This window comes from Anopheles moucheti, chromosome 3 (assembly GCF_943734755.1).
Source record: "Anopheles moucheti chromosome 3, idAnoMoucSN_F20_07, whole genome shotgun sequence".
Classification (NCBI taxonomy): domain Eukaryota; kingdom Metazoa; phylum Arthropoda; class Insecta; order Diptera; family Culicidae; genus Anopheles; species Anopheles moucheti.
This window is the reverse complement of record NC_069141.1, coordinates 37,700,713-37,728,704: the sequence shown is the minus strand read 5'-3', so window position 1 is coordinate 37,728,704 and position 27,992 is coordinate 37,700,713. Positions and strand designations below refer to the sequence as shown.

At 41.0% G+C, this 27,992-nt stretch overlaps 1 protein-coding gene across 1 annotated transcript; it reads right to left on the bottom strand.

Moving 5' to 3' along the window:
• Positions 1 to 7: 7 nt before the first annotated feature.
• Positions 8 to 27,854, bottom strand: LOC128300574 (abhydrolase domain-containing protein 2). The gene is made up of 6 exons (XM_053036688.1): positions 27,305 to 27,854; positions 3,978 to 4,150; positions 3,657 to 3,824; positions 3,404 to 3,584; positions 2,970 to 3,319; positions 8 to 2,858 (listed from the first exon to the last, which is right to left on the bottom strand). The coding sequence occupies exons 1-6, from the start codon at positions 27,457 to 27,459 to the stop codon at positions 2,665 to 2,667; spliced, it is 1,221 nt and encodes a 406-aa protein (XP_052892648.1). The 5' UTR covers positions 27,460 to 27,854; the 3' UTR covers positions 8 to 2,664.
• Between the last annotated feature and the right edge of the window lie 138 nt (positions 27,855 to 27,992).

Here is a 27,992-nt window from a genome sequence, read left to right as displayed (position 1 = left end):
TACACAATCATTATTTTATTCAGTAAGAGCAGTTCCATTTTTCACCCTTTCACACAGACCGTGGAACCCAGCCGAGGGAAGGTGATCGCACTAAATTTCCAACATCTCGCCGACGCCAGCCACAAGATAAAGCTTCTCTGTTACAGTTTCATCTTGTAATTTTATCAAGTAACAAACATTTTAACGTGTTTTTTCGTCGCACTTAAAAACACAAACCTCTGTTTTTATTTCCTCAACGCACATTTGCTCTACCACACGCAGGACACTTCTAATAAGTAAGGAAAAGCTTCGAAAAAAACTCACACGAGAGTTTATAATAAAACGGGCTCTTCAAAAGGAATTTCAAGACGAAATTCGGGGCACAAATAGGGTGCATGGTAAATCGTTGCGACACACTTTTTTTATTCTCCTGAACATTATCGAGGTTTTGGTTTGACCTTGAATAGGGAGGGATGGGTGATTAGTTTGTGGAATGTTGGTAAATTCAGGCGAAACAAATTCCGATATTGTTGTATAGTTTCAGTGTGTTTCATTCATCGCTTATCGCAATTCTATAGTCAATTACACACGTTTTATTTCGAGTTTCTTCCGAATATTTGAGCAGTACATTGAAAACTAGAATCGGGGCATTTTCTAGTCTAAGGATGAAATCCCTTGTATTCGAAAGGGGTACAGCCTCCAACGAAATTCGCTGGAGTCAGTCAGTTGTTGAACATTTCATCGCCTTCTACGATCATCATTCATGATGCGTTATTTTATCAACATGGAAACCTCGCACACTGGACAATTTTCATTACGTGTGGTGATGAAACCATACCGACTTCCAATGAAAGCACACCTTCGATACTGCCACTATCTTCATCACGTACTACTACTTGCCACTACCCTACACTTTGTACGGGTTGTATACAGTGCGAGCGAAACCACTAGAGCAGCACGATACGACGGTATCTACGGTTAACAAACAACAGTAGTAGCTTACAAACACCGCTACGCAACGTGCACAACTCCACAAGTTTGTTTCAGCATACAAAAATTAACCTGTTTCTCCCTCGCCTCTTGATATTGTGTTACTGTTTTGTATCTCCTCTCAACTGTTTTTAGTTCCTCCCACTGTATCTTGCCCAGCCTGCAACAGCAATTTTTCAATAACATTTATCACAATATACAATATTTTACGCGCTATCCTCCTAGTAAAAATGGCGCGCCTGCCAGTACACATGTGTAAGCCCTTCCGCACTGTGCAATAAACAAATACACACATAGATACACGATGATGCTACTATTTCCGGCATTCCGAAAAAACGGTTCGTGAAATTGTGCCATTACATTTTCATCACATTTTGCGACTACTTTCCCACACTCATAAAATACGACGCGCACGGCCGGAGTACACCCGAGATTCACTGTTTGGAAAAGGAAATGTCTTCAAACGAATGTGAATTGTATACTAGATTAAGTTACCTTTAGTTCTACGGCCTGGTCGTTCTTCTTGAATAAAAAAATACGACGCTCCTTACCGCGGAGGAAGAATTACCGGTACGGTACATACATCGATTAAATACAATTACATACATCGTGCAACGGTGTGAATGTATCCCTTCCTTTGTCCTAAGCGTTAAAATGGTTGTGATGTTATACACGCTCATATTGATACCGGCGATAGTAAAGATGAGCGCCAAACTAATTATGCAGCGTTTAACAATGAGCATGGTGCTGTCCTATACCGAGGACAATTAGCTAATTGTATCGGCAGATACAGGAGCAAAAATGAAAAAGAGGAGCGCAGATGATAACAAATATAATGAAAATACGCGAGTTAGCACATGGGACGCACACAAACAGTATAGCTACGAGTTGAAGATGTTGACTTACAGTACTGCTTACTCCTAATGAAGTTGAAGGAAATATGGGTGTATAGTGTATATATTCGAAAACAGCACATTTGCTATGCATCCACGTGCACATGCTTTGCTTTCTGTTCCTGCTATCTTACAGCAAGCTTTGCCTGCTCTTATTTTTCATTCTTAAATAGTAATGCTCACTTAATGCTTTACTCCCGTCGCTTGTGAACTGGCTTGATGCGTCAACAGTACACTCTCCTCGTGCCAGCCAGCATCAGCAGCTGGGATATGATGGTGGGGGATGTATTTAGTATAATTTGTGCTCCTTCCCGTTTTCGAAGCGAATATATCCCATCGCTTCATCGTTCAACTTCCGTACGACCAATCCCTTCGAGTAGCTGAAATGCATTTTGTATGGCGCACGTGCTGTTCCTACACATGCTCTGGTTGCACCTTTCTTCTCAGATGTCGTCTTTCGTGCCGTCGTTGATAATACCGAGAGCGAGGTGTGAGAAGCAGTGCTTACGGTGTTGTGTGTTAATGATTAAGGTTCATATCATTTAACCTCGCACGGCGGGCCTCCACCTCCTCCAGTCGGGGTGTATGTCGGTGTTTCGGTTGGAAATTCAACCTTTGGCTTCGAGCACAGTAACGACAGGAACAGCTTCAGCACGGCCATAATGACACCGCGCACCGATGGCGTTGATGGCAGGGCGGCAAACAGCAGCCCCCATCGTGCCCGACCATAGCTGAGCAGCTGGCCCAGCTCGGACGCGGGTAGCGGTGCACCGCCGATCGAAGAGAATGGTAGCAGCGAATCTTAAATGACCACCGACGAGGAAGCGGTCCGTTTCGCCACCAGCAAATCGTTGTGTGACATCACGATGCCACCGATCAGTGACACCAGCGCTCGGTCCAGCCAGGTGACCGGATTCGGATATACCAGGCCGCCCTCGTAGAACCCGAGATGGCCACCGTTTGCAAGCTCGATATAAAGCGATTGGTTGTGGGTTGCTGTGTAGGTGTGGATTTGAAGAAAAAGAACGGGAGAGAGTTATTTTCAGCGTCAAATAAAACTAGCTTACGTTTGGAACACGTAAGGCGAGCTGGTTGCGCGCCACTCACAGGCAAATTGTTTCACCGGTTCGAGTAGATTATCCGGCACCAGCGGGTCATCCCTTGCATTGACAAACACCATCGGTCGTTTGATGTTGGCGAGATAGTTCAGCGATGAGCTCCAGCTGTACATGTCCTTTACCGTCGGGAACTGATGCACTCGGCGCGTGTACGCTTCGTCCAGCTCCGGTAGCGTGGCTGCAGCTGCAATGTCGCGCTCGTTCAGCTGATACCGCTGCTTGATGTCATCCGACAGCAGTACGTGCCGGTGCTTCATGATGATGCTCTTCACGTTCTCGGTCAGCACGTACAGGTAGAACCGGTGGAAGTTTTGCCACTTCAGCAACCATTGGGTGGCACTAGGAGCGGGCAAAACAAAGAACTATGATTCCACTAAACCACCACCACCAAAAAGCACCAAAGCTCTCGGTGTATGTACTTACACCACCGCATTGTAACCCTGGCAGATCGAAACGCCACCGATGATGTTGGCCGGTCGCCTGGCCTCGCCGAGATACTTCGAGATGAGGTTACCGCCGAGCGAGAAACCAACGGACACGATATTTGTCGTAGGATACTTCTTTAACAAGCTATTTATCATTGCCGAGTAGTCGTCCGTGTGGCCTGCAATTTGCAAAAAACATGTAAGAGCATGGAGCAGAGAAGGCTGGAGAGTGGGATGAGCGATGCGCTTACCGTACGTGAATATTCGGCTCGATGTCACCTGCACACTGTCGAGGACACCGATATGATTCAGCACCGCACACCGGTACCCGTGGCACTGGGCGTAGTGCACGAACGTGCGGATGTACACCGATTCGGACGAGTTGCCGATTCCTGGGCAAATGGCAACGGTTATATCGTCTGTTGGGGGATGTAAAATGGAACAAACATATGACATCACATCAATAAGAACGGTAACATGCGTGTCACGCGTAAAGCTACCCATCATTGGCAGACATTGGAGTGTGCCATTTGAACTTTGATGCTTGCTCTTTTGCAACCCGGCTCACCTACCTTCGACGGTTGTAATTAGCGGCTGGTACAGATCGTACGTTAGCGTGGAACCGTCCGTCAGCGCAAGGTAGACCCGTTCGCCTAGAGGCCACGGACATTTGACGCGCCCAACGATACTGTGAATTATTGTCTGGATGTGTCCGCTAAAACCCCACAGACGGGTCGGAATGTATCTGTAGGGATGAAAGGCAAAGCGAGCAAGCAGTAACATTAGTATCCTTCCAATATGAAATTTACGTTTCTCATGTTTACGAGCCGTGTGGTGTGGTATGATGGGTAACGACGATGGGAACGAATCGATAAGGGTGGTCAACACGCGCGCGCCCGGCTTTTGTTGGGGGCAGCAATTTTCCAACAGTCAGACTAAGAAAACGCAGTAATAAAAAAAACTATAACAGGTGGCAATCAAACAGAGGTTAAAAGGTGGCCCACAAAGCACACGGTACAACAACCGCCCACAATACCGTGATAAGAAACTTCATCTTGGCATTTCTTCTATTCGAAGGAAGGTCAAAGGTTATGCTCGACTCCAAGGATTCTCGCGTAACCCGTGCGCGGGAAAATGTTTCAGCTTCCTGTTTTGCACTTTGATTGGTGGTGGTCTACATCGGTAGGTACGGCACACGCGAAAAGCACAGAGAAAGCACAACAATATATCCTCTTTCTGCTATCGGTTGAAATCTGCCACGAGACGTGCAAGCGTATAAATCAGTGACAACGCGGCACCTTCTTCGAAATGCGTATACCTGTGGTTGGTGGCACGCAGCTTGTTACCAGCGACCGAAAGGATTGGATTAACCACCATCCAATCACCGGTACACCTGCGGCACGTGCATACGTGTCGGTGGCGTTGGTGGTAACTTTCCAGCCAAGGTCGGGTATACATTTCCTTGGCAATGTACCGGATCGCACCATGAATTCTTCCGGACCAGATGGATGCATTTCTTCCGAGTGCACGCTTTCGCAAACCATCTTGTTTCGAGCACAATGGACCGAAGTGCTCAATTGTGGAAGGAAAGGAGGTTATGTATCGTGGTAAAGTGTCTTGTTTGATTGCAATCAATATTTGTCCAAATCTAACACAGAAACCTACCATCCAATGGTAAAGGTTAGGTATCAGCTAAGATATTCCGTTTTAAGGGATAAATGATTAAAAGGGAGATACAGACGAGAAAGCAAAAAAGACATATTGATGAGATATTTAAAAGAATAACTACTTCAATAATGGTATTGAAAGTGTTTAAAAAACAGTAAAAATATTCAAAAGAACGTAAAAAGTACTTTCAAATAAACTATTGTAAATATATTATTCGGTCTTTGTAACGATAAGGTGAATTTGCGGTGTCAACTGGCGTTTCGTAAAAAACCCATTTGAATTTAAGAATTTGGATAAATTTTGAAAGAATATACTAAAATCTAGAACTCAACTACTAGTAAGATTTTAATTAATTTAAATCAATGTGAATTAATCGGATGGTTGATGTTGCACGGCTTCCACCTGAATAGCGAGTTTCGGGTTTAAAATTAGTCGATAATTTTCAGTGTAAAATAAAATTATGTAAATGTGATATAAAAGTCCTCTTTATTTACTAGTACATTGTGTAACACTCAACGAGAATCTAATATCAATTGGTTTGAATTTTTTGGAATAATTTCGAGCATTGATTTGTTAAACATTGCAAAAAAAACGTGTTAGACCCTTAAAAAGATGCCCGTACCGCTAGAGGTTAAATCTCCATCGTTCTGGGTTGTACCTCGTTGTTTTTCGGTGAACTGATTTGCACAATATTCCTGCAACCCAAAATCACGAGAGAAAATGCAATAAAAAATATAGCATTTCTACGAAAATGCAAACTTTATAACCGTATCCTTTCCGCTGACCACGACGTTCCTCATTATCTTCCTTCTTCAATACCTCTGCTGTTTGTTCCTTCTCGTCGACTTCGTGACAGACCTACCAACTGTATCCCTTCCCATCGTCCGGGTTTCGGCCAGAATGATGCCCTGTTTAAGGGCATGTTCCCAATTCAACAGGGATCATCAACTGTTTGACTTTAACTTTCGTACTCGGTTATTGGGTTCCACTTACCAATCCTTCTTACCGTCCCCACAACCGTCTAACCCCCAGCAAGGACTGCTCTATTTCCTTATTTTTGAATTTTTGAATGAATCTTGTAACGCTTAGTGGCACACTATTAGACGATAATAAATAATAATTAAAACCCCCTTTCTTATTAACATTAGATTGGAATAGCATTAGTTCAGTATGTTTATGGCTCTTCAAGCCCTTACCATTTTTAGGATCGAAGGAATTGGGTGAAATATGCATAATTTTTAACAATATTTCATCGACATTTAAAAAATTTGCTTCTTGATTCACCTTTTCCATAGAACTCTTGATCCTAAATTGTATTTTTGGATAAAAAAGTGGGCATTCTATTGGTGGCCAATTACGGACAATTTGGTGAGTGATATTTCCCAACTCATAGAGTAAATGCTTTAAAGCTTTAAGCTTTAAAAGAGGGTAATTATTGATAATAAGATCGGTCGCATAGAAGTGCACTCATAATACGTGATTTATTTCAATTCCCACCAAAATCACTGTTAAGGATCATTGTGAGAATCATTTAAGCTTTATTCACGATCGTTTTCGCAATCGTTTCACAATATTGACGCATGTGATTCATTTCTCATATTCAGTTCACATGCATACAAGAAAAAATCGATTTAGTTCACACTTCTTTGCCGTAAATGGGGTCGTACATGCAAAAATCAAGCTTCTTTCTGAAATCAATATTCCAATTTCGGCAAGTAGTTTCAAACTATTTTATGAGCCAACTTTAGGTGTTTGAGCGATAATACGATTACAAACATTTTAGTCAACTTTGATAACTTCTGCACTTTTATCGGCATTTTGATGTTTGGTTTACTGTCGACGGTTCCCTTTACTATCAAGTAATATTTAAAAAGAATCAAGAAGATCTAAATAGCAGTTAAAACCTTAAAGTTTCTGGACCATAAACATCATTCGTAACTTTATCGACCTGCATTTTCCAATTCAATTGTAAACTATCCTTTTCGTAACTTTGTACTGTTGTCCTTACTGATTGTGCTTTATACAAATCTGAAACTGTATAATCGATACTTTACAAGATAACGAGATCACGAGATCTTTTTTGTTCCCAACCTAATGCGTGTAGGATAAAAGCTATGTGTGCCAACACGCCCAAAGCCAGTTGTGGACCTATTCGCATTCAAATCACTCGTTAAGTAAAGCCATCCTTTTCACAAAAATCTAATCCAATCTTCCCAAACTGTTTCGAACAAGTTTCCTTTACTACGGGGTTTGTCCAAAATTACCCCATTCCCCGATGGATATGCGATTTGCCATGATGGCCATTTTCCTGGAAACTTTTACCAAATCTCCGCACCACGAATGAACTTGAAAGTTGTCGCTGCGGAACAACAAGCTCTAGATGATGCGGCCGCCGCCCTCCGGGGCATGGCGGACAGGACAACACCCAACGGAGATCTAAAGTTTTCCGCACACAGCTGCTTGCAATCGATTCACCGGGCAGGGCAGGTTATAATTTTCCCCCTGGTTAGCAATTTAGCAGGCCGCTATCGTGTGAAGCGTGATTGTGTTGCGTTTCATTGGTAGCGGAAGCATGTTTATCATCCAGGTTGTTTGGCGCCAATGGTTTCCCAGTGGCGTGTGATCTGGTCACCATTTGGAAAAGTCTCTGTTATGAGGTCTGATGTCTGATGCTACTGTGGGCGGTATCTAGTGTCATATTAGCACGAAAGGGCACTAATTGAAGCACTGACATTGCATCGGACATAAAAGTCACACAGCGAAAGTGTTTCACTTTAAGTGTAATTTTAAATATTTTGAAAATAATTTACACGCAATAAAATAAACATAAACAAATTCTGCTAAAAAAGTGCAATCAATTCGTACATTCGTGGTTGTTAAGTGCAGGATGTAGGTCAGGGTTGTTTGCGGAACAATTTATCGCTACCCGCGCGATCACAGATTCTTTTTACGCCATCTGCTCCCAGGATGCAACATATGTAATTTATTACGAGCTACAAATGGTCGACACAGATTTCGCATGCATAAAGGCGAGCTGTAGCATTGCGGTAATATTAACCATGTGTACAGCTAAAAGTCGAAATCACTCTGTCCACAATGCTTTTATCGAAATGAACTGTAAATTGCTTTCATCAATGCTTTAGAACCAACAGACATGATACCTTTTTTCTAAGAGTTAATACAATTCAAACAAATTTCGATTTACACCTTCGCACCGTATTTTGATTGCTCAGTGTTTCACGAGTTGTGCTTTCGTAATAAAAAACGCTAACGGAGACAAGATTGAGCGCATGCATTATGAGGCACCGAAAAGTGTTGTTCCTGTCTAACTTTTTTTTTCCCCACACGAGACATACATAATAAATTGATCGGAATTTGTTGCCTGGCGCACTGACAGCGAATAAATTACGAGCGCACACGTGTGGAGTGTGGAATGATTTATCTTGCAAACCATCACCCCCCACCCCGGTCCCACATCGCCCGGAAAAGGATCATCTTTCAAAAGGACCGAGACCGAGACCCGCAGTCAGGGGAAGAAAATCCGAAACGTGTTCGTTTTCGATTCCAAAATCAATCGACGATGACATTCGGTGTGATGTGTGAAGTCGCATGTGTGAAGTTGAAAGGACGCAAGGACGAAAGATAAAACGATTCGTGTTCCATTAACACGTTCTACTCGACCTGCGGAGCCGTGTACATTGCTGAACGTGATTTAATAAATATAAAATAACATACATTCCATTACACGGTGAAGTGTTTTTTATCTGATAATGTGCCATTAGTGTTGTTTAAATTTTGAATGGGGAAAAACTCTATTTTAAATAATTTAAAAGAATACATGAAAATTAAGTATTATGTATTTCATGAAGAATTAAATTATTAAAGTCTTAACACACAGCTATCTAATTTACATATTCTTACACGTGTAGAATATACAGTTTTTCTACGCTTTAACTACCACGTTTTCATTTTAAACTGCTTCATTTTCCCCGTCTGGGAAAAGCGATTAAGTTAACGGTTAGTTTGTTGTGCGAAGAAACCATCTCACGTTTGTCGCACAATACAGAAAGCGAAGCATAACTGGGAGAAAATATCACTTGGCCGTAAAATTTAATTGCGTCCCAGATCATGTTGCGCTTTATACCACAACGACCGTGCCAAGGGATCGGGTTCGTTAAGTTTAGAAAGCTCCAGTTTGTAAACGAGATGAAGCATTTTTGTACATCCGAAACATCAGATGACTTTCGGCGAGACATGGCTCAAAATTGGGAACAAGCTTGGACATCATTATTCAGTGTCCTGCGGCGAAGAACCGTACACAGACTGGACGACTTCACGGAAGGCACCACCACCGGGTTTGGATGATGTAAGGGATTTTGGATGACCTTCAAACATGTAGCTTGGTTGGTTATCTTGATCCGTTTTTTCGAATCATCGGACAAATCCGCACTAAACCCCAAGGATTTTGGATTTGCTTAACCGGCTGGGGTTTTTAGTCATTTTTATTCCAGTTCGAAGTCGACACTGAATCTCGTCACGCGAACTTCTATTGCTTAACTTCCCTGTACCAAGCGTGAGTGTTTAGAAAACCGTGTGACCTTTGTTTAGAATTAATTAAAAATGTCCAAACAACCAACAATACCGCAAATAATATCCAAAGGCATTGGAAACTACCACATCCTCAAATGATCACATAAAATGGACGCAAAGGTTTAGTCACGCTCACGCAAATATCCTGGAATTTTATGCCACTTCTCTCAAAGGACGATGTTACCGATGTCGCTGAATTGAAACGAAATAATAAAATTAGCCGCGTGATATTATGCCTCCCTAATTGGCTAACATTTATTTAACCAGACGTATTGTTTTTCCCGAAGATTCTTCCACAAAACCTGGTCCAGCATAAACAAAAATGTGTCACAGCTTTCGGGGGTAAATTAATTAATGAAATTAGCTTTTATTTACCTCATTATAATGAATGGTGCATGCCGTTAAGGATGTAGTAATAATTATGCTAAACAGCAGCAACAACCCTCGCGTCTTAATGATAATGAAAGTGGAAATTATGAAAAGTATGTTGGCGGACGTACTTGCTCGAATGCATCGAATATCCTTGCATTAAACGCATTGATACTTTGTAACAAAGAATATAAGAGGGTAAATATTGTGTTGTTTAATTATTAATTTAACTATTAATTGTTACGAAATCTAAAACAGTAGTGAATTTTTCAATTTAGAGACTTTTAATCTTCTTCTCATAAGCTCAAAAGCCTTTGGCTGATTTTGATTTGCTTCAATAGCTTTTGATATGATATTTAATTTAATATTTCATGCTTGGGCAATTATTCCTACAACGCTGCTGTATAAACCATATCACAAAGCTATTATGCCAGCAAATCCTTTTCGGTGTAATGTGTTCATAATTAAATTCAGTTCAATATAATCTTTTAAGATTAACAACCATTTTACCACGAGGAAGTTGATGGATAGGATTCTTGCGAAAGTTTAATGAAGGTTTCGAATGAATGTGTCAAGCTTCATTTTCGTCATGATCTTTGATTGTCAACATTTAGGACGAAGAACGAAGCCTATTGATTCACTGAAACTGTTGCTACAATGTTGGAACCCGGTATTTCGGTCGTTCCACCATAACAGGAGAAAATATATACATATACTAGAGCCATTAATAATTACGTACAATTCAAATCCTTTGAATTTTTATTTATCTTCTCGGTCGATCGAAATTTCGACGAAACGCCGGTTCAATTTACTGCCATCCTTTGCACGTTCTACGAATATGGTTCGCAGTTCCGGTTGATAGAACAACGTTGTGGGAGAGAGAAAGACTCCTACTCCGTACCACCAAAATAGGTAGATGAAACATAAGAAAAAACATAATCAATATTCACACGAAAACATAAATCGCGACAAACATTGAGGAAATTGACAGGCAGCTAAACACTAGAAATGGGAACATAACAGTCCTAGGAGTTGAAAATTCCCCGAAATGTTTTGTTTCCTACACAATATACGGTACCGTGATGGTGATGAACTCTGCCACAGCTTTTACGTTCTCTCGCGGTCATGGTGCAAAAGTCGACATGGAAACACCCTGCGACGGATGGATGTCATAAGCTTTATAAACCATCTCCTAAAAAGGGATCGTTGTGGCATGGTTACATAAAACGGCACCGAGCTAAATCGCCGGGAAAACCACTCCAATTTCCGTTTGGTGACCGCTGGTGACCGGAAGGTGATTTTTCGCAACCAATCAGTTTGTGCGATAAAATCGGAAAACTTTACTTGTTGGACGTACAATGGATACAGCAATGTTTGGTAGGTGTTTAATTCTGTAGAGCCAAGACATAAAATGTATGATTTATGGAGATGGTTTAGTCGCCCGTATCAAGAAGCACGCGGGACGTTATCCATGTGAATACCACAATTTATGGTATGTTTAGTGTCACCGGCCTACAGAATCCATTAGACTAGCCAAGCATGAGGGAGGACAACCACAAAGGGTCGGTGGGGAAGGGGATCCTTTTCTATACCAGTCATAGAATGTGGATTCCAGATTGTGGGACTCTATTCATACGTTGGGACGCGTATCGTGTATAGTTTATTGCGATTTCGTTCGAAAGCTCCTGACACTGGATTATGCAGGGGATGCTTAGGTAAAGGTTCAAACGCCGGTTCATTACATACCACTGACATGGATTAAGGCAGCTAGCTGACCGAAAGCAGGCAAAATTTCCTTCAAAACCAACCTTCACGTCATGGAAAACGTTCAGCAATTGAACGGTTGTATGATGCTGACATTGGACAACTGAATATGTTTTACTTTGCCACAGAGACTAATTAAAGCAATTCAATGACAAAGGACGAATGTGTCCTACGGCTAAGAATCTAAATGGCGTTTAATTATACAGATCTCATTACTACAATGATACAAGCCAAGGCAACCCTGTACGATTGAAATCCTTTGGCGATTTAGAATGACGAATCGGAATGAATCTTTCAACCAAACGAATGACTCTGAATCTCTTATGAGTAAATATATCATTAAATTAATTCTCCTGCACAAATTCAATGATATTGGAATTTTATACATACGTAAACATTTCCTAAAAATCGTAATTTCTTTAAAATTACATTTGTCTTTAATGATTCATTATTTTGCAAACAAATATCTCAAAATCCAAATATTTTTGGTTTTACGAAGGCTAGCAGTACTTGGGATAAGTGAATCTGTATTATGAAAAAGGTAAAATATTTTATCAAGGCATTATTTAATGCTAATGTTTCAGTTTTCAGCGGTATTAATTAGCGATTATATATTAACACACTTGTGGACGAATGACCATTTGTAAAAAATATGATTATATTCATTTCATAGATGATGTGGATTAACTAACTCCATCGGTTGAATGACCGACCGTGTCAAAACATCATCAAAGTAAAACATAAACAAACCCTATTGCGATTTTTTTGCTCATTACACAATATGCGCGAAAAGAAAGCAGATAGAGGAAGCAAGGCATAAAACATACCGCTAGCAACGGGACAACAACATAAAACAAAACCAGAAAAAAAAACAATAATGCAAAGCTCAAATGAAAATGAGAGAAAACGGCACATGAAAAAGAAAACGAACGAAAGGTTACAAACACTAACGCAGCGAAAGAAAAAGGAGAACGAATGGAGCTTAGCGAAGTTAAAATACAATCGACATTGCAAACGAAAACTGAATAGCGCAAGCAACGCGAGCAGTAACAATGTTTTTCCTACGCGAGACCCCCCCAACCGAACGAACGGATGGACTGAATCGAAAGAAAAGCGCACAAACCGTTGTGCAAGTGTAATCCCTACCCCCGTAATGCATTGCACAGGTGCATCGTAATGCAACGTGTTGATGCGCAGTTGACTGGAGGGAACAAATGGGCATGGAAAATACGTTCACTGCTGGGCATGCAAGCGCCACAAAACAGAAGCATATCACATGAACACTAGTGCAAATGATACGCCATGAATGAATGCTAGCGGAAATGGATGTTTTATTGTATCTCGCTTGCATCATCTGGAAAGAGATTAGCGCATTTATGTAACACGTGGATAAAGCAGGAGATAAACACAAAAACAAAGAAGATAATTCTCTGTTTTAAATTAAAGAAAAAGGTACTGGCGATGGTTCGTAATACCGTTCACTGCTTACGACACTGTTTTATTTCTTCAAAACAACAATAAGATCTTAATGGAAACCTCCCAGTATTTCATGTTTAATTTAAAGCGGTAATGTTAAAAGAAAGTTATTTGATCGTATTTCTGATTACATCCTCAAATGACATCCTGATCAATAAGCCTTCTTCTTATTTGAATTATTGCCTGTAGGTAATTTCAAGTTGATCATAAACAAAAAATATGAAAGAAATAAACAAAAAACTTGAATAAATCAAAAGGAAAATTAAATACAAATGCTCTCAATAAAACAACTTCCTAAGAAGTGTAATCAAAAAGTCCTGTCTGCTCTTAGCTAGACAGCATGATAAGAAGCTTTGTGATTTAATGCCCATTACACTTTATCACCTTTACCGAGTTAATCGCATTCGAGCGTAGCGAAAGACACAGAACAACACGGGCACGGGCCGAACGGAACTGGGCAGAAAATCCGGTTATTTCCAATTAAATTTCGGCACACGAAAGCTCACTTATCGCTATCTCGCATGCTGAATGATGCGACGCAAATGCGAGAGCGACGAAACAAGTAAAATCACGCCTTTTGATAGCGTGATCGCTTAACCGGATTTAGAAGTTTCCCACCCGTGAAGCGTTCCGCGGGTCGCAGCAAGTTTAATTGATGGAAGAATAATGAAACACAAAAATGAAGCAGCAAAAAGCGAACCACATTGTCGCATTTGCTGCTGAAAAGATACATTATCCGTACTAAAGACACATTAAGTCACTCCCGCGCCGATTAGGATGGTTAATGATAATGATGATGTTGCTGACGATAAGCAAACGGAAGTCTCACGAGCTAATGACCAATAACATTAAAAAGACCGATGAGAGGGGGGCTTAGTAATCGATTTGCGCTCAGGGTAAAGTTCGATCAAAGTTTTCTTCAAGGATACTCTTGATCACTTTATTTTGCCATCTGTGCCGCTGTGTTTGCTTTCGTGCCGCTTGTTTGAACGTATGCCAATTCAGCAATCGAGGTTTGTTAGTATTTAGATTGATTTTATTAGGAGATTCCACAGAAAGGCTTATATTGATGCTATTACCATGATTAGAATAGGCAAGAACCAATTTTCCGTTCCGGTGTAGTGGAAATATTATAAAAAATTGTTCTTCTGTTTCTTTGTATGTTAGCTTCGAATACGTCCTTCAATGAAAGCAGCCTACCGATTTAATTGTCATTAAGATTACTATGAGCCTCAGTAACGTAAAATTTTACTTATTGTCAAAATGTCCTCAAAACGCTTTTTTATGTTTTCGGCAAGAACTACTTAATTTTCTTGATAACAAATCTATACCTATTTTTTTCAATGTAACAATGGATTTTTTTCTAATGGCATATTACATAAATTTTATTATATTGAATACCAGAACTGACCTAGCTGCTAGACGGCGTTCTGTAACTCGATATGATTTTATTTTTTGCATAAAAAATGGAAAGGCCGTCCTAAGAACAGACTCATTTTAAAGATAAAAATGATACATTCAAATATATTTATAACACTTATTATTTACTCAGGATATTGTTTGCTAACATATGGACAAACACATCATTCCATGCTTGCAATATCACCAGAAAGGTTGATAGAAGATATGTTGAAAGAGAAGATAAGTGGCAGTAACTTTTTCCTCGATTTCAGTTACTCTATGATTTTTTTTATTGTTCTTAGAACGAGTTTTCCGTGTGCTATGTAATTTATGTTATGTTATTCAATTTTTCAATTCACAACCTTAAACTATTAGATGATGCCAGAAGTTTATTAATTGTCCGCAGTCTTCTAAACAGCTCCTAACTAGTCCATATTAGACGAAAGCTGCTACATTATTTCGACTTACCGGAAAATACGAGTTACCGGAACCCAAATGCCCGTAAGGTGAGATTTTGCTCGTTGAAAGAGCAATACTACCACAAACAACATTCCATGGTTAAATAAATTAATAGAGTTCGTTGACACAAAAACTCTTGGAAAATAGTGACCGCTTTGATGTGTTTCCGTTGACGTTTGCTGACGTTGACACGAACGAAGAAAAATGAACATTCCGGTTTTTTTTATTGCATTATGAATTGGAACAGTTTTGTTTCAACAAACATGTAGGTCGCATAGCCGACCCATACGCATCATTTTATTTTTCCCGCTAAAAACACTTACGGCGTTGCTCTCCGTTTGATTCACCTTCCACCTTCCAGTGGTCAAGTGGAAAACACCACCACAATAATAAACAGCATGTGAGCATTTATCGTTGGGAGTTTTCCACGAATTTACGAACATACGAACAAACGCCCCTCTACAAAAGATGAAAGGCTTCTAAATTGTGGGCTATGTTTGGATGAATTCCAAAAATGTTTGCTGCGTTTGTCGCATCCACCATCATGCACGTTGCATTTCTCTCTTTTCAACCGTATGCCACTGCCATTGCACGATGCACTTCGGTGCATTTGTGCCGCGAGATGCTATAATAAAATCATAAACTCCGGAAGTGTCCTAAATTCGCCCTTTCTAGAGCATCACACCGTGGTTTTTTGGGGAAAACACGAGAAATTGTTCCAAATAACTGATAAAGCAAATGCAAGCAAGACTGCATTCCTGGTTTCGGGTGCATTTGTTTGCTCACTAAAAATTAACAACTGAAAGCTTTAAACTTGTTATGATACGTGGTAACAAGGCAGTTGGTAAACTGCGCTGGAGATTCGCGTCAAATGAGCACAAGAGAAAGGGTGTGCGTTATTTCTTAATGATCTCCAACTGTGGTTCATTTATGGTGGAAAACTTCATTGTAATGTAATTCCTTTCAAATCCCACAGACGGGCAACACGCTCAGGTTTGATGATGATTTTTCCCTTTCCAATGCTCACCGAATTGGAAAGTTGTGCAAGGATTCCTTCTCCAAGGAACTGGTGTGTTCCTTCAATTTGTGTTCTCCCTGTAGTATTTTCATTCCTACTCCTGCTTACAAACTAAAAGCGCTCATGTCCAAGTTGGAAATCTTCTCAAAAACATAAAATAACGAACTTCTTCTTCATACGTATCATAATCGGTTGCGCACGTGAACAAAACCAACCAGCCACCAACACTTCTGCCTCACCCAGCATTTCCCGCGTGACATCCGGCACTGTCTGCGATACCGAATCCTTTTGCACCAATGCATCCACAACCTCAGGTGGATAAAGTGCAGCTAACGTATTTGCCGGTGGCAGATGAAATGATACGTTTTTCCCACCGGACGTGAAAAACTTGTCCGTCGTCTCCGTCTCGAGTGCACTTAGAGGGTCGGGGGGTTACAAAAACAAGCCACCGCTCGACTCCGTACTGTCCTTGTCCGTTCACGTTTCAGGGACTTCTTGCTCGGCTGAAGGAGGAAACAGAAAATGAGTAACATATTCCGCTCCAATTTTTTCTTGCTTCGTCCTTTACCCTTTTCCCCAACGATTATTGTGCGCGATATTCTCAAGGTTCGCTTTTTCGAGCGAGAAAACACACCCTTTGTGTTTGTGAGATGCGAAGAAGGATAGCGCGCGGGTTTCTTGCAATTCGCTAGCAAAGTACAACTTTATGCTGACCTTTTTGGTAGCCCGAATGGAAGAGGGAAAATACGAATTGCTTTCCAAAGGATTCGTTCGCAAGAAATCATTGTGCTTTGTGTGCCAAAATTTTCACCCTCTTTAGTTCTCCCGGAACAAAATAAATACCTAATAATACGGATAATAAGTTCAACAACAACATTCATGATTGAAAATCGAGCTTCAAAATAATGCATAAACGGTAGAAAATAATGACAAGTAAGGATCAGAAAAAAAACGCAAAAATATTCCACGCATTTTTTGTTCAAACACCACACCGACATATAAGTGTATGGAAACGTTTCTGCTCGTGTGACGTTGCTATTCATACACTCGACTCAATTAGAGCAAATTGAAAATGATTCAGCACTCCCGAGGCTTTCCACGTGCTCTACAAGTCGAATCGAAGTCGAGTTTGTCACGAAAAGAGGTAGTGTGTGCGCAAAAGTGGCGAACATAATTGAAATAAAGTTACAATCATTTAGCCGATGGACGATAAAATGTATTAAATAATGAAAATACATAAATTTATACTAAATTTTTTTCACATTAATACAAGTGGATATTATGTTTAATAAAGCTTTACACATTAAGCATAACAGAAAGAGCAATATCGTAGAAAAGGAATGCAAACAAAAAATCAATGATGACACGTAGTAATTGAAAGGTCAATTAAATTTCCCCCATGCAAACTGATTTACATCAGCCAGTCGAGTGTTAAAGAAAGTTCTCGTTTTCCTTCCTATTTGCATTACCGAAGCACCTTTTCCTCCGCAACAACGCAGTTGATAAAGTATGCTTCGTCGACACGTTCTTGAACAGACGTGGACGGGAAGAAATAACGATAACCTTTAAACATAGCCGGTGCGGAAAATGGAAAAACTTGGACAATAAAATCGCGTTACTTCAACTATGTAGCAATGGAAAAGCTTTACCATCTGACTTGCCGTTTGCCGTTCGCGCTGACCAGCTGCGGCCAAGCCGGTTACTGTATTATTGAAGTAATTAAACACTTAAAGCAACGCCGGAAGACAAAGTTCATCCTCGTTATGTGCCCTGGATGTACAGATAAAGATTTGGAATAAAATTATCTTATCATTTTCCTTTTGGAGCATTGACAGTTTCTAGTGCTCGTGGGTCTAAAAAAGAAGTGGCAGTGGGTAGACTAAATGGAAAATTAAACTCAAGAGGAAAAAACCCATAACTGCGAATAGAACGATGGTTGATGACATCGGTCATTTGCAGCCAATCAACCGAATCTCGTTAGAGATACGTTTCGTTTCGCGGATGAGTAACGCTACGAAGGGTGAAAAAAACGATCAAATAAACGAATAAGCACTAAAGAAAAAACTAATTACGGTTATTGAAGGATAAACATATTTGGAAAAAATGAATCAATTAAAATAAGCTAAATATTGCAAAAAAAAACCCAGCTAAATTGCACGAGAAAATACGGCATTGCCGTCATAATATAAATTAAATAAATAAAATAAAAAAAAAAAAAATTGCACGATAGTCATTTCACTTCCTTCAATGTACAATTTTCCCACGACGATGGCGTTATTTTCTCCATCCTTTATTTGTATTTTGTCATGATTCAATCATTCATTTTACCACTTTACTTCTCGCAAAAGGAAAAGTTACAATTGTAGCTGCACACCCCACAGCATGGATTCAGCGGACGAAAACTGCCGCTTGTTACTTCGCGCTTGAATGGGAAGATGTTTTTTTTTCCCCTTCCAGTTTTCATTCATCCGATGAAAAGTGAAAGAATTTCCATTTCGCTTCACTGTGCGCAACTATAAATTGGTCATTTGTTCGTCCAATCATTTGTTTTTTTTCTGTTTTGCTTGGTTCAAAATGGCGAAGAGACCCGGTGGCCCGGTGTTTTTTTTTTTTCTTCACCCTATGCATCTCAATTTATTGAACACTTGAGTGTCTCTTTTTAGCCGGGCACATTTATTGCTGCCTCAGCGCGATCCGTTTCGCTTTCTACCCGTGACCAGGCGTGACGTCGATTCCGCCCAGGAGCCACGACATTGTGGAACCGGAACCCGAACCACCGCGACCGAAGCGCCAAAGCAGCAAGGGAGGGGGCCACCATTATTATTACTATTATTGTCCTTCCCTATCATTGCCGTACTTTACAATGGAGTTAAAAGCGTTTTGTCCTCCCGCCCCATAGAATGCCGGTGGCCACGCGACAAATAATCGCCGTTGGAGGCTTAGTCACATGGATTCTTTGTCCTCGAATCAACCCACTTGAAAGTTTGATTTCATCCAGCGAAAGGGCGCAAGAAGGGAACAATCATGGATGGGAAAGAAAGGACATCCATCAAAACCCCCGACGAACGAAAGCTGTCGATGTTAAATGAGCTGTGAGATATTAAATTTTCAGTGAGCGAACGGTTATTACATTACTTTGCCTGCCTTTCGGTCAGGTTTTGGTTTAAAGCAGCCGATAAGTCATAAATTCATTTTGTCTATTAGCTCACCAATGGTTCGATTTTTCGTTTGCTTTCGATTTCTTGATAACGATAAGATATTTGAGGTTTATAAAAGACACACATTAAACGTAACTTGTATTTCAATTTTAATAATACCATTGGGTTTTACCAAAAATTTCGGATAAATGGTGATCTATCAAGATCTAAGTCGAGGTTCGAACCCAGTCCGGACTTGGTGTTCAGTAACTCCGCTACCGACTTTACCATCCGACTGGCGCAATGAGAGACGCATATAGCATTATTAAAGGTTACTCTCTAAGATATAATCGAAATCTTACTCTTTCAAATCTGAAATTGAGCTATAAAAGCAACTTAAATCCCCAATAATAGTGTACACTGTTCCGTAAGCAATACACCACGGTAAGCAACTGCACAACTTCACTAAGCTCATTCTGCAGTTCGGTTAATTAAACCCGTTTTTCATGCTTCATGCAAAGTTGGGGTACACAGCGTTGGGAGCTCGATTTGAGTTATCATCAGTGGCAACATACAACAACGAAAACCAACGTTCAACACATCACCACCTTCGCTACCATCATGACTCAGTTAAGAACGAACCCATGCCTTCGTTCATTACTTAATTGAAATACAAAACCCCTCAGTCGGGGCTTTGTGTGACACACGGTGAACATGTGACGGTGCAGGGTTTTATGTCGTTTAAACAGCCGGCAATGTACTGCCATTCCAAACGTTCCGGCTTTAAACGTCCTCAACGACCGATTCAATGGTGGTGGCGTCAAGCATTCGGCCGGGTGCCTCTGTGCGATGGATGATGCCGGAGGATGATGTGTAGGTGTTTGCATGCCAAACTAGGTGAACGAAGAACTCTCCCCAAAACTGGCGTTTACTGTCGTCAAGGGAGCGAGAAAGTGTTTAAAGGCGAATTTTAAATTATCCTGCTGTGACAAGGTTCCCTTAATTAGATTGATGTAAGCTTTGCACAAACCTAATAGTCTTTCGTCGTGACTTTCCCCGTCGAGACAGCGTGTCAGACAGGCCGGATGATCTACATTTTTAATCAGTCTTTGCTAACAACGACGCCATGCTACCATGCTGGTGAAAAAGGTCTCTTTAAAGTAATAATGCACCCTTTAAGTGAATGGTATTTAATCATCTAGACAGCTTATATTTAATCATCTAGCATAGAAAAGAAGGATACTTGGAATATTAATATGAAAAATTAAACAAAACAACACGTCAATTAAAGCTAAAAAATAAAGAATTTTGAAGCGGTTGCTAAAATATGAATAAAAATCCAACTTACTATAACCAGCATATTCAATTATTTTGCCTAATATTTATTAAAAACCCTTCAAAACTCTTCAATGGATTGCTTCTAACAACTAACCGTGATATATTTTAAATTTTACATTGTCTTAAATGAAATCATCACTAGAACCCCCCAAGATTTAACCAAACAAAAAAGAAAATGCCGCTATGAAAAACGATAGCTGCTGCTTGTTGCTGACCAAACGCAACAAGTCCGCTGACGGGGGGATCATTTATAGTGTCATCGAGCGGAAAACTTCATCCGTTTTGTGAAGAAAAACTTACTTTGCGCTCGATTATCCGGTCGTTTTCACGGTTAAGAAAGACACAAGCTAGAGCTTTGTATTATCAAGTTACGCAAGCGAGAAAAAAACCCCCCGAACGAGTGCAAAATGAGGAAAAGTAAAAATTTTCAGTCTCACCAGCTAGCAAAACTGCCAACCCGGTCGGAGTGAAATAATCTACCCAAAACTATTCGCTACGTGGAATTGCGTTGCCGCTATTTAGCTCAGTGCAATAAATTATCGTCGTACGCGGCATTCGGTACGATAAGCGAACGTTCATTATCATTAGTGCGGGTGCTGGTGAGTGATGATTATTATTTCCCGTACATTTTTATATTTTGTTTTGCTTTTAGCTACTTGGTTTTCCTCTCTCTCTCTCCCTCCCTCTCGTTCGACCATTCACTACACTAATCCTTCTCGAATCATCTACTTCCTTCCTCGAGTGGTTAGTAGCTGTCCGACTTCCCTCATTCGGCGTGTTCGATTTGGTGGGTTTTGCGCGCAGTACTTCACTGTGTACTGAGGCGCACTACAAATGGTGGTGTTTTTGTTTGTGTACACCAACCCAACTGTAGCCCCCCGCGTACACGCATAAACACCGCACAAGAACACTGATAACGCACATAATGAACGAACACTTTGGGCGAGAATTGAACGAGTGAGCGAAAATCATAGAACACCCTGGAACGGTGTTGGCACACCAGACAGCATTGGCACATTGGTGCGGCTAAAAATATGCCAATGCCAATGCGAGACAGAAGACAACGGAGAACTCAGACACACGATTCCGTAGCGTTCGGTGGAAATGGTTTACTTTGGCCGAAAGGTGAAAAATAAATATTGCCACACGGGTGTCAGCACAGCAACGAATGCGCATCCGAACAGCCGCGCGGATGTATTGCGTATCGGAACCGTGCGTATGTGGGCTATCGGAAGCTGATCCGACCGGACAATCGTTTTAGTCATGCGGAATGACATAATGTTCTTATCGGGGCGGGTATCCACGTCAAAACCCGCTGAATGGTTGGATGGTTCGCGTGAGAAATTGATGAATCATAGACAGCAAGCAGATTTCAAGAGGAGCAAAACACGTCGTAAACCGGAAATTAGGAAAAAAAAATTGGTGCCAATCGGTAACTTCAATCGATCCTCCATGGAATGGATTGTTTTTTCCGTAACTCACAATTTTGTGGCAGTGGTATAACCGTTGGAAAATAACGACAACCCCTGTGGCTGTGCGAGGAAGGTGGTGACAAATAAAGCACCAAGCATTCTTTGTGATAGTGCGGACAACAACGACGGAACCTTCACAATATCGATCTTATGTCATATCGCATCGAAGACACGCTCGGTGGGCAAATAGACGCGACGCGATAAACAACTCATGCATAAAACATATTTACATGGAATGTTGGAGAAAAACACAAAATACCAATGAAATGGTTAGTCGAAACCCACAGGAAATCTTTCTTATTGCTGTTGGATTGAGACGCCAAAAGCATGGTAATGGATGTTGCTGGTGAAAAAACAAAATAAACCAACCCAAAAATATTGTTTACGAATGAATAATATGAATTGCTAATTGATAATTAAAATGATGTAACGAAAGCGGTAGACTGGAGATGATTGAATACTGTAAGCATGAACAGACTACAGAGATGAGTAATCAAATTAAATTTTAAATTTTGTAAGCAACATTTGCTTTCTTTTGAACCAGTGTTCAGTGTTTCAATAAATGTTGATCGAAAAGTTCTTGTTCTCCTGTCTGCCACAAAGCAGACCCGAAAGTCTGTTCACCAACTTTCGATTACTGGTTAACAACAGTTGGAAAGTCAAAATCGAATCACCTTCTCTTTTGAAGTTGTTTTCCCCCAATCCCCACGTTCAAAACTATCCCAAACTGTTTTCCATTTACCGAAAATCCTTTCAACCTAATTCCTATCCCTAACTAAACCGGCAGAGATTGCATTGCGAACCAATATGAGCAAGAACAACTTTTGCTCTTTGCCTCCATCGAACGGAGTATGAAACAATGAACCACTCGTAGGATGGGAGTGCAGCGAATTGCATTCCGTAGTAAAATAATCCAATTGTGTTGAGAAAGTGCTAAATAAATGCCATATGATCTGACGGGCGTGAAGCTTTTGCCAGTGAGTGGAACAAGCGCACAAAATCCGCTTGAAAATTCGAATCCTTTTCGAGTACATTTTGTTAGCAAATTGTTGTGGAAAAATTTAAAAATAAACAAAACCCAATTTTTTGTTCCAGGGCGGTTTCAAATTAGGAAATTGTGTTATTAGAACAACTAATCTTTTTAAATAGGGGGTAGTAGTGGAACATAAACAAATATTCAGGAACTTCTGACTAGCGTTTTGTGAATCCGTATGAGTGATTCATTATAAAGATAGTGAGTACGTTAGTGAGTTAATCGAGCAATTCAAAGAGCTAGTCTCGGTCGAAAAATTTGTATAAGTATATACAATAACAATCCTTGAAAACAAATCCTTTAGAATTCCTTCTGAGCATCTTCCTCTCGAACGCGGCTAAGAGGGATTCGTCAGTTTTGGACAAAGTCCATGTCTCAGAGGCGTATGTGAGTACTGGAACTATATAAGTTCTATAGTCCCAGCTTTGTTCATCGCGACAGGTGTTTTTAGAGGAGTTTTCTCTGATAGTAGAATGACCGGTTGGCAGCCATCACACTAACGCATATCTCAGTATCAATGTTATTATCGGTGCTGACATTTGACATAAAGTAGATGAAGTATTAGACGACTTTTAAAGTGCTCCCATTTATTTGTACATCACCTCTGGGTTAGTTAGAATTTGATAGCAGGGCTGCTGATGGTGCCACCACTAACATGGTTTTTGCTTCGTTAATCTCAAACCCGAGTTTTACTGCCGCCAGCTTAATCCTTTGGTAAGCATCTGCTACGTAGGAGAGCTTTAAACCAATCATATCTGTATCATCAGCGTATTCCAGGATCTGGATTGACTTATAGAAGATGGTCCCCGAAGTTTCCACCTCTGAATCGCGAATGCAGTAGGTTGAAGAGTAGACAAGCCAGCCCATCTCCTTGGCGCAGATCCTTGATAGCAAAGAGCCCAGAGAGTTTTCCACCCACCATTACCTGGCATGTGACGTTGGTCATTGTCATTCGTACTAGTCTGGTAAGTTTGACCGGGATTCCAAAAGAGCTCATTGCGTCGTAAAGTTTTACCCTGGCTATGCTGTCGTATATAGCCTTGAAGTCAATGGAGAGATGGAAGGAGTGTAGTTGCTGCTCCGCCATCTTCGCCAAGATTTGCCTCATAGTGAAGATCTGATCAGGGGTTGATTTTCCGTTGCGGAATCCCTTCTGATAATTTAAAACTACCTTTTTAACGAATGCGACAAGACGATCTTGTAGTATAAGGGAGAATATCTTGTAGGCGGCATTCAACACCGTAATACCCATGTGATTGCTACACTTTAGAATACCCCCTTCTTTTAAAAGGGGTAGATGATACCAATATTTCAATCACAAGCCATCGATTCATTATCCAATACCTCAGTAATAATTTGATGAATTTTGTTCTCTAATGCCGTACCTCCATATTTAATCAGTTCGGCTACTATTCCGTCGGTGCCTTATTATTCTTGAGCCAACGGATTTCCTTTCGGGTTTCGTCTATTCTAGGTGGCTGTAGCATAATAGCATCTGCTAGTGAAGCCTAGCAGAGTTGCCTTAAGCTGTTAGTATCCTTAAAACATTAATTAACCATACAATTGTTATGTTTAAGCAAAATTTATTTTATTAACTATGATTTTAAATGCCTTTAAAATACAGAAACAAATTGTTTGAATGCATGCCATTGAATGGCTTGTATTCAATTGAAAAATTAACGCTTCAAACAGCATCGGTTCGAGCACACGAAGATCAAAAGTAAAACAAAACTGGCCTTAAAGCAATGTGCACCACCACCCGCATTGCTCTTAGCCAAACACGAATCAAGCGTGTAATTAATATTCATCGAAATAGCGAATATTTGATCGTTTGAGGTTTGGCCATGCCAGCTGTTTTGCCTCCCACCACGCGATAGGGGGCATATTTTTGTGAATGAAAACAAACAAACCGACCGGTGCTTAGGTGCGATGCCATGCGCTCTTCCATGCCTTTCGCGTGCCGCGTGTCTGCCGCATATGATTCAATGGTGTGGGCAGCTGATTTCAGCTATGGACCCTATTGGGGTACTAACCGGATCTGTTTCCTTTGCGGTCTGCGGTGGTTGCTAAGTCCACTGTACTTTGTTCACCGATTTCGGTCGCACGAGCGAGGCGCGACGCATGATATCATCGCCGGTGCACAAGCTCAAGTGTTTTAGCGACTGGACTTTGAACGAATGACAGCTCTGCGTACCTTAAATCCGAATTCCACGGCAAATGTGTTACTCAAACTGTGATAAGAGGACGCCATTTTCTAGAACAAGTTTCACCCTTCGTTATCAGTGGTGACAAATGTCGTACGACAGGGACATATATGATGCATGTGGCATGGTGATAGTTATGGCACAAGGAAACAATCTATAAATATACTAATGTGAAAAATGATTATTCACAAACAGGAAGGATAAGCAAACACGCATAATGTATTAAATGGTGGGGCATCCGTTTCGACCAAAAACAACCGCGAGGTGCTCATGCAATATGATTAATCTGAAGCTACGCTGCCATATGCTATTGCAATGTCGTCTCTCTCAACGCCGCTAGGCCATGAATGGAACTGACCTAGAAAGGAAACATGGCAAAAAAATGCCGGCAAAACGCTGCACCGAACGACCGGTTCTGTTTTCGTGCTGTCCGTACTGTGCAAACAAACACAGTCATGGAACAAGGGCGATTGCAATGCAACCAGAACGTTCCAAGGGCTGCCTGTTAGTGTGTCTTTTATAGCGAGCCGTAAATTGGAGTACTTTAAAATGGTGTGCGAAAATGAATACACATCGGAAGTATCTAACCACTTCAGTAAGGAATATTGAAAAAATGAAGAGGAGGTATAATTTTTTACTTATTGAATGTTGAATTTGGGCGCGGTCCGGTAGTGTTTTGGTAGCTCTGCGCCGGTCTTCTCATCCGGACCAAACCCCCATCGCTAAGGATTGACTATCCGGCTGCGTGGTAAAAATATATACGGTTTGGTCTATTGATGTAGACAGCCAGCAATTCAAAACAGAAAAGAATTTTAAATAGATAAATAAAATTACTTTTGAGAACAGCCAGATAAGGAAAAAACTTAATTACAAAAAAAAACAAAATTATTAATAATGTGTTCCTTTATCCCAGTAGAACGATTTCAACATTTGCGAAGTATTTTCCCTATACCGCTGATGTCTTTTCATTGTTTAATACTTGTGAGTCTTGGATAACAGCCAGATATCCGTAATTATGTGATTCTTTTAAACACATACAGTCTAGACGAGATTTTAAACCACTTTGTTAGTGATGTCCAGTCGTAGCTTCTTGATTATAACAGTTATGAACTGTTTTCCCTTTTTCCTAGTAGTCTTTTCAAGGGTTTCTCATTTTTATCCCAAAATCAAGCACATGTCCTTGTCATCCTTCCCCTTCCATTGAACGTCCAAAAACGCTCTTTTTGCTCCAATCACTTTTTAAGATAATTTGCCACATAATTTACCACGTACCACCTCATGGATTGCATGATAATTTGGTACACTCCCAAACATGGTCCAATTTCCTGTACCGATCAAACATACGGGAAAACAAGCAAAGCAACCGATCGGCCACCCAACAAAACATGGTACGATTGTATTCGCCTACTGCTTCTTCCATGCCGCTATTGCGACGTTTAGGAACTTTCTCCACAGAGGCGGCAGCGGGCCAAACCATCCCGATACGTAGTTGCTTCTTCTTTCGGTAGCATACGACGCCACCCGAAAAACGGTCCCTACATCCAAGCAATCGGAGATGGACGGCCGGTTTTGTGGATCGCTTCCGTTCCATGTGTCCCAAGACGACCTCGCTCCAACGGTTGCTTTGATTTTGAATTGCTCGACCATCCCCGGTGGGTGGATTGAATCGTGGCAGGGTGAGTTGGACAGCCGTTGGCAAGGGTTCATGCTTTGTTGCTCTTTCCGCTAACAGTTCCATATGAACGCATTTTTCCATCTAGACGCTTCCATTGATGAGGGAAAGCTTGGCTTCTCCGTCGCGAAAATAGGCGACGGCGGAGAGGAACAAGTGCAAATGCGAAATCAAAACAAAAAGGCGTGGAAAGACTGGCACGGCCGCTATAATGACTGAAACGGAGTTTGCAGAATGATGAATGGGAGAGGCAACAGTGCACTGCTCGACTCGAGAAAAGCAAAACAATAAAACTTACGGTTCCCGTAGCATCGGGGCAATCTTGTTGAAGCACTCCATAAACTGGCCATCTTTGCAGACGATGCTGGGGATCTGTGGCGTGCTGCTGACGTTCAGTATCCGGAACAGAATGCAGAGTATGACGGCGATGACCGCGAGGAATGCGGGAGACATGTTGCCGTACTACGCGTTTTGGGTTAGAATTTTGAATCCACCGAAATGATTTCTGGCTCCAGGAAGTGGATATTTTGTGATTCGTTTTTGTTTACGCTGCTGTCACTTCGCGCTACACATGCAGAAAGCAATGCCGAACAATTTCATACACCTTTTACATCTAGTAACCCACATCAATTTACACTTCGCTTGCTATTTCAGCTGAGCACACTTGAACCGTATGGACGATACGGTAATTTTCAATTCCGCACGCACCTTCGAATGCTTCCGACTTCAAAAGGTTTTGGTCTGGCACGTTTACCGAACGTATGTTTTGCACATTCACTTTTCGAAATAATAAAAATTAAGCACCTAAAACGCAACTCCCTAACATTCCGTAGCAAAAAGGGCGTTTTTTCTGATGACGGAACCTTCATTCAAACGCGCGTAAATGGAAAGCCAGAGAGAAAAATGGCCTTTTCCTCGACAAAACGGCGTCGTTTGGCCGATTTGCCAGAGTCGTTTCGCGAAAACCGTCTCGATGCGCGTGCAGG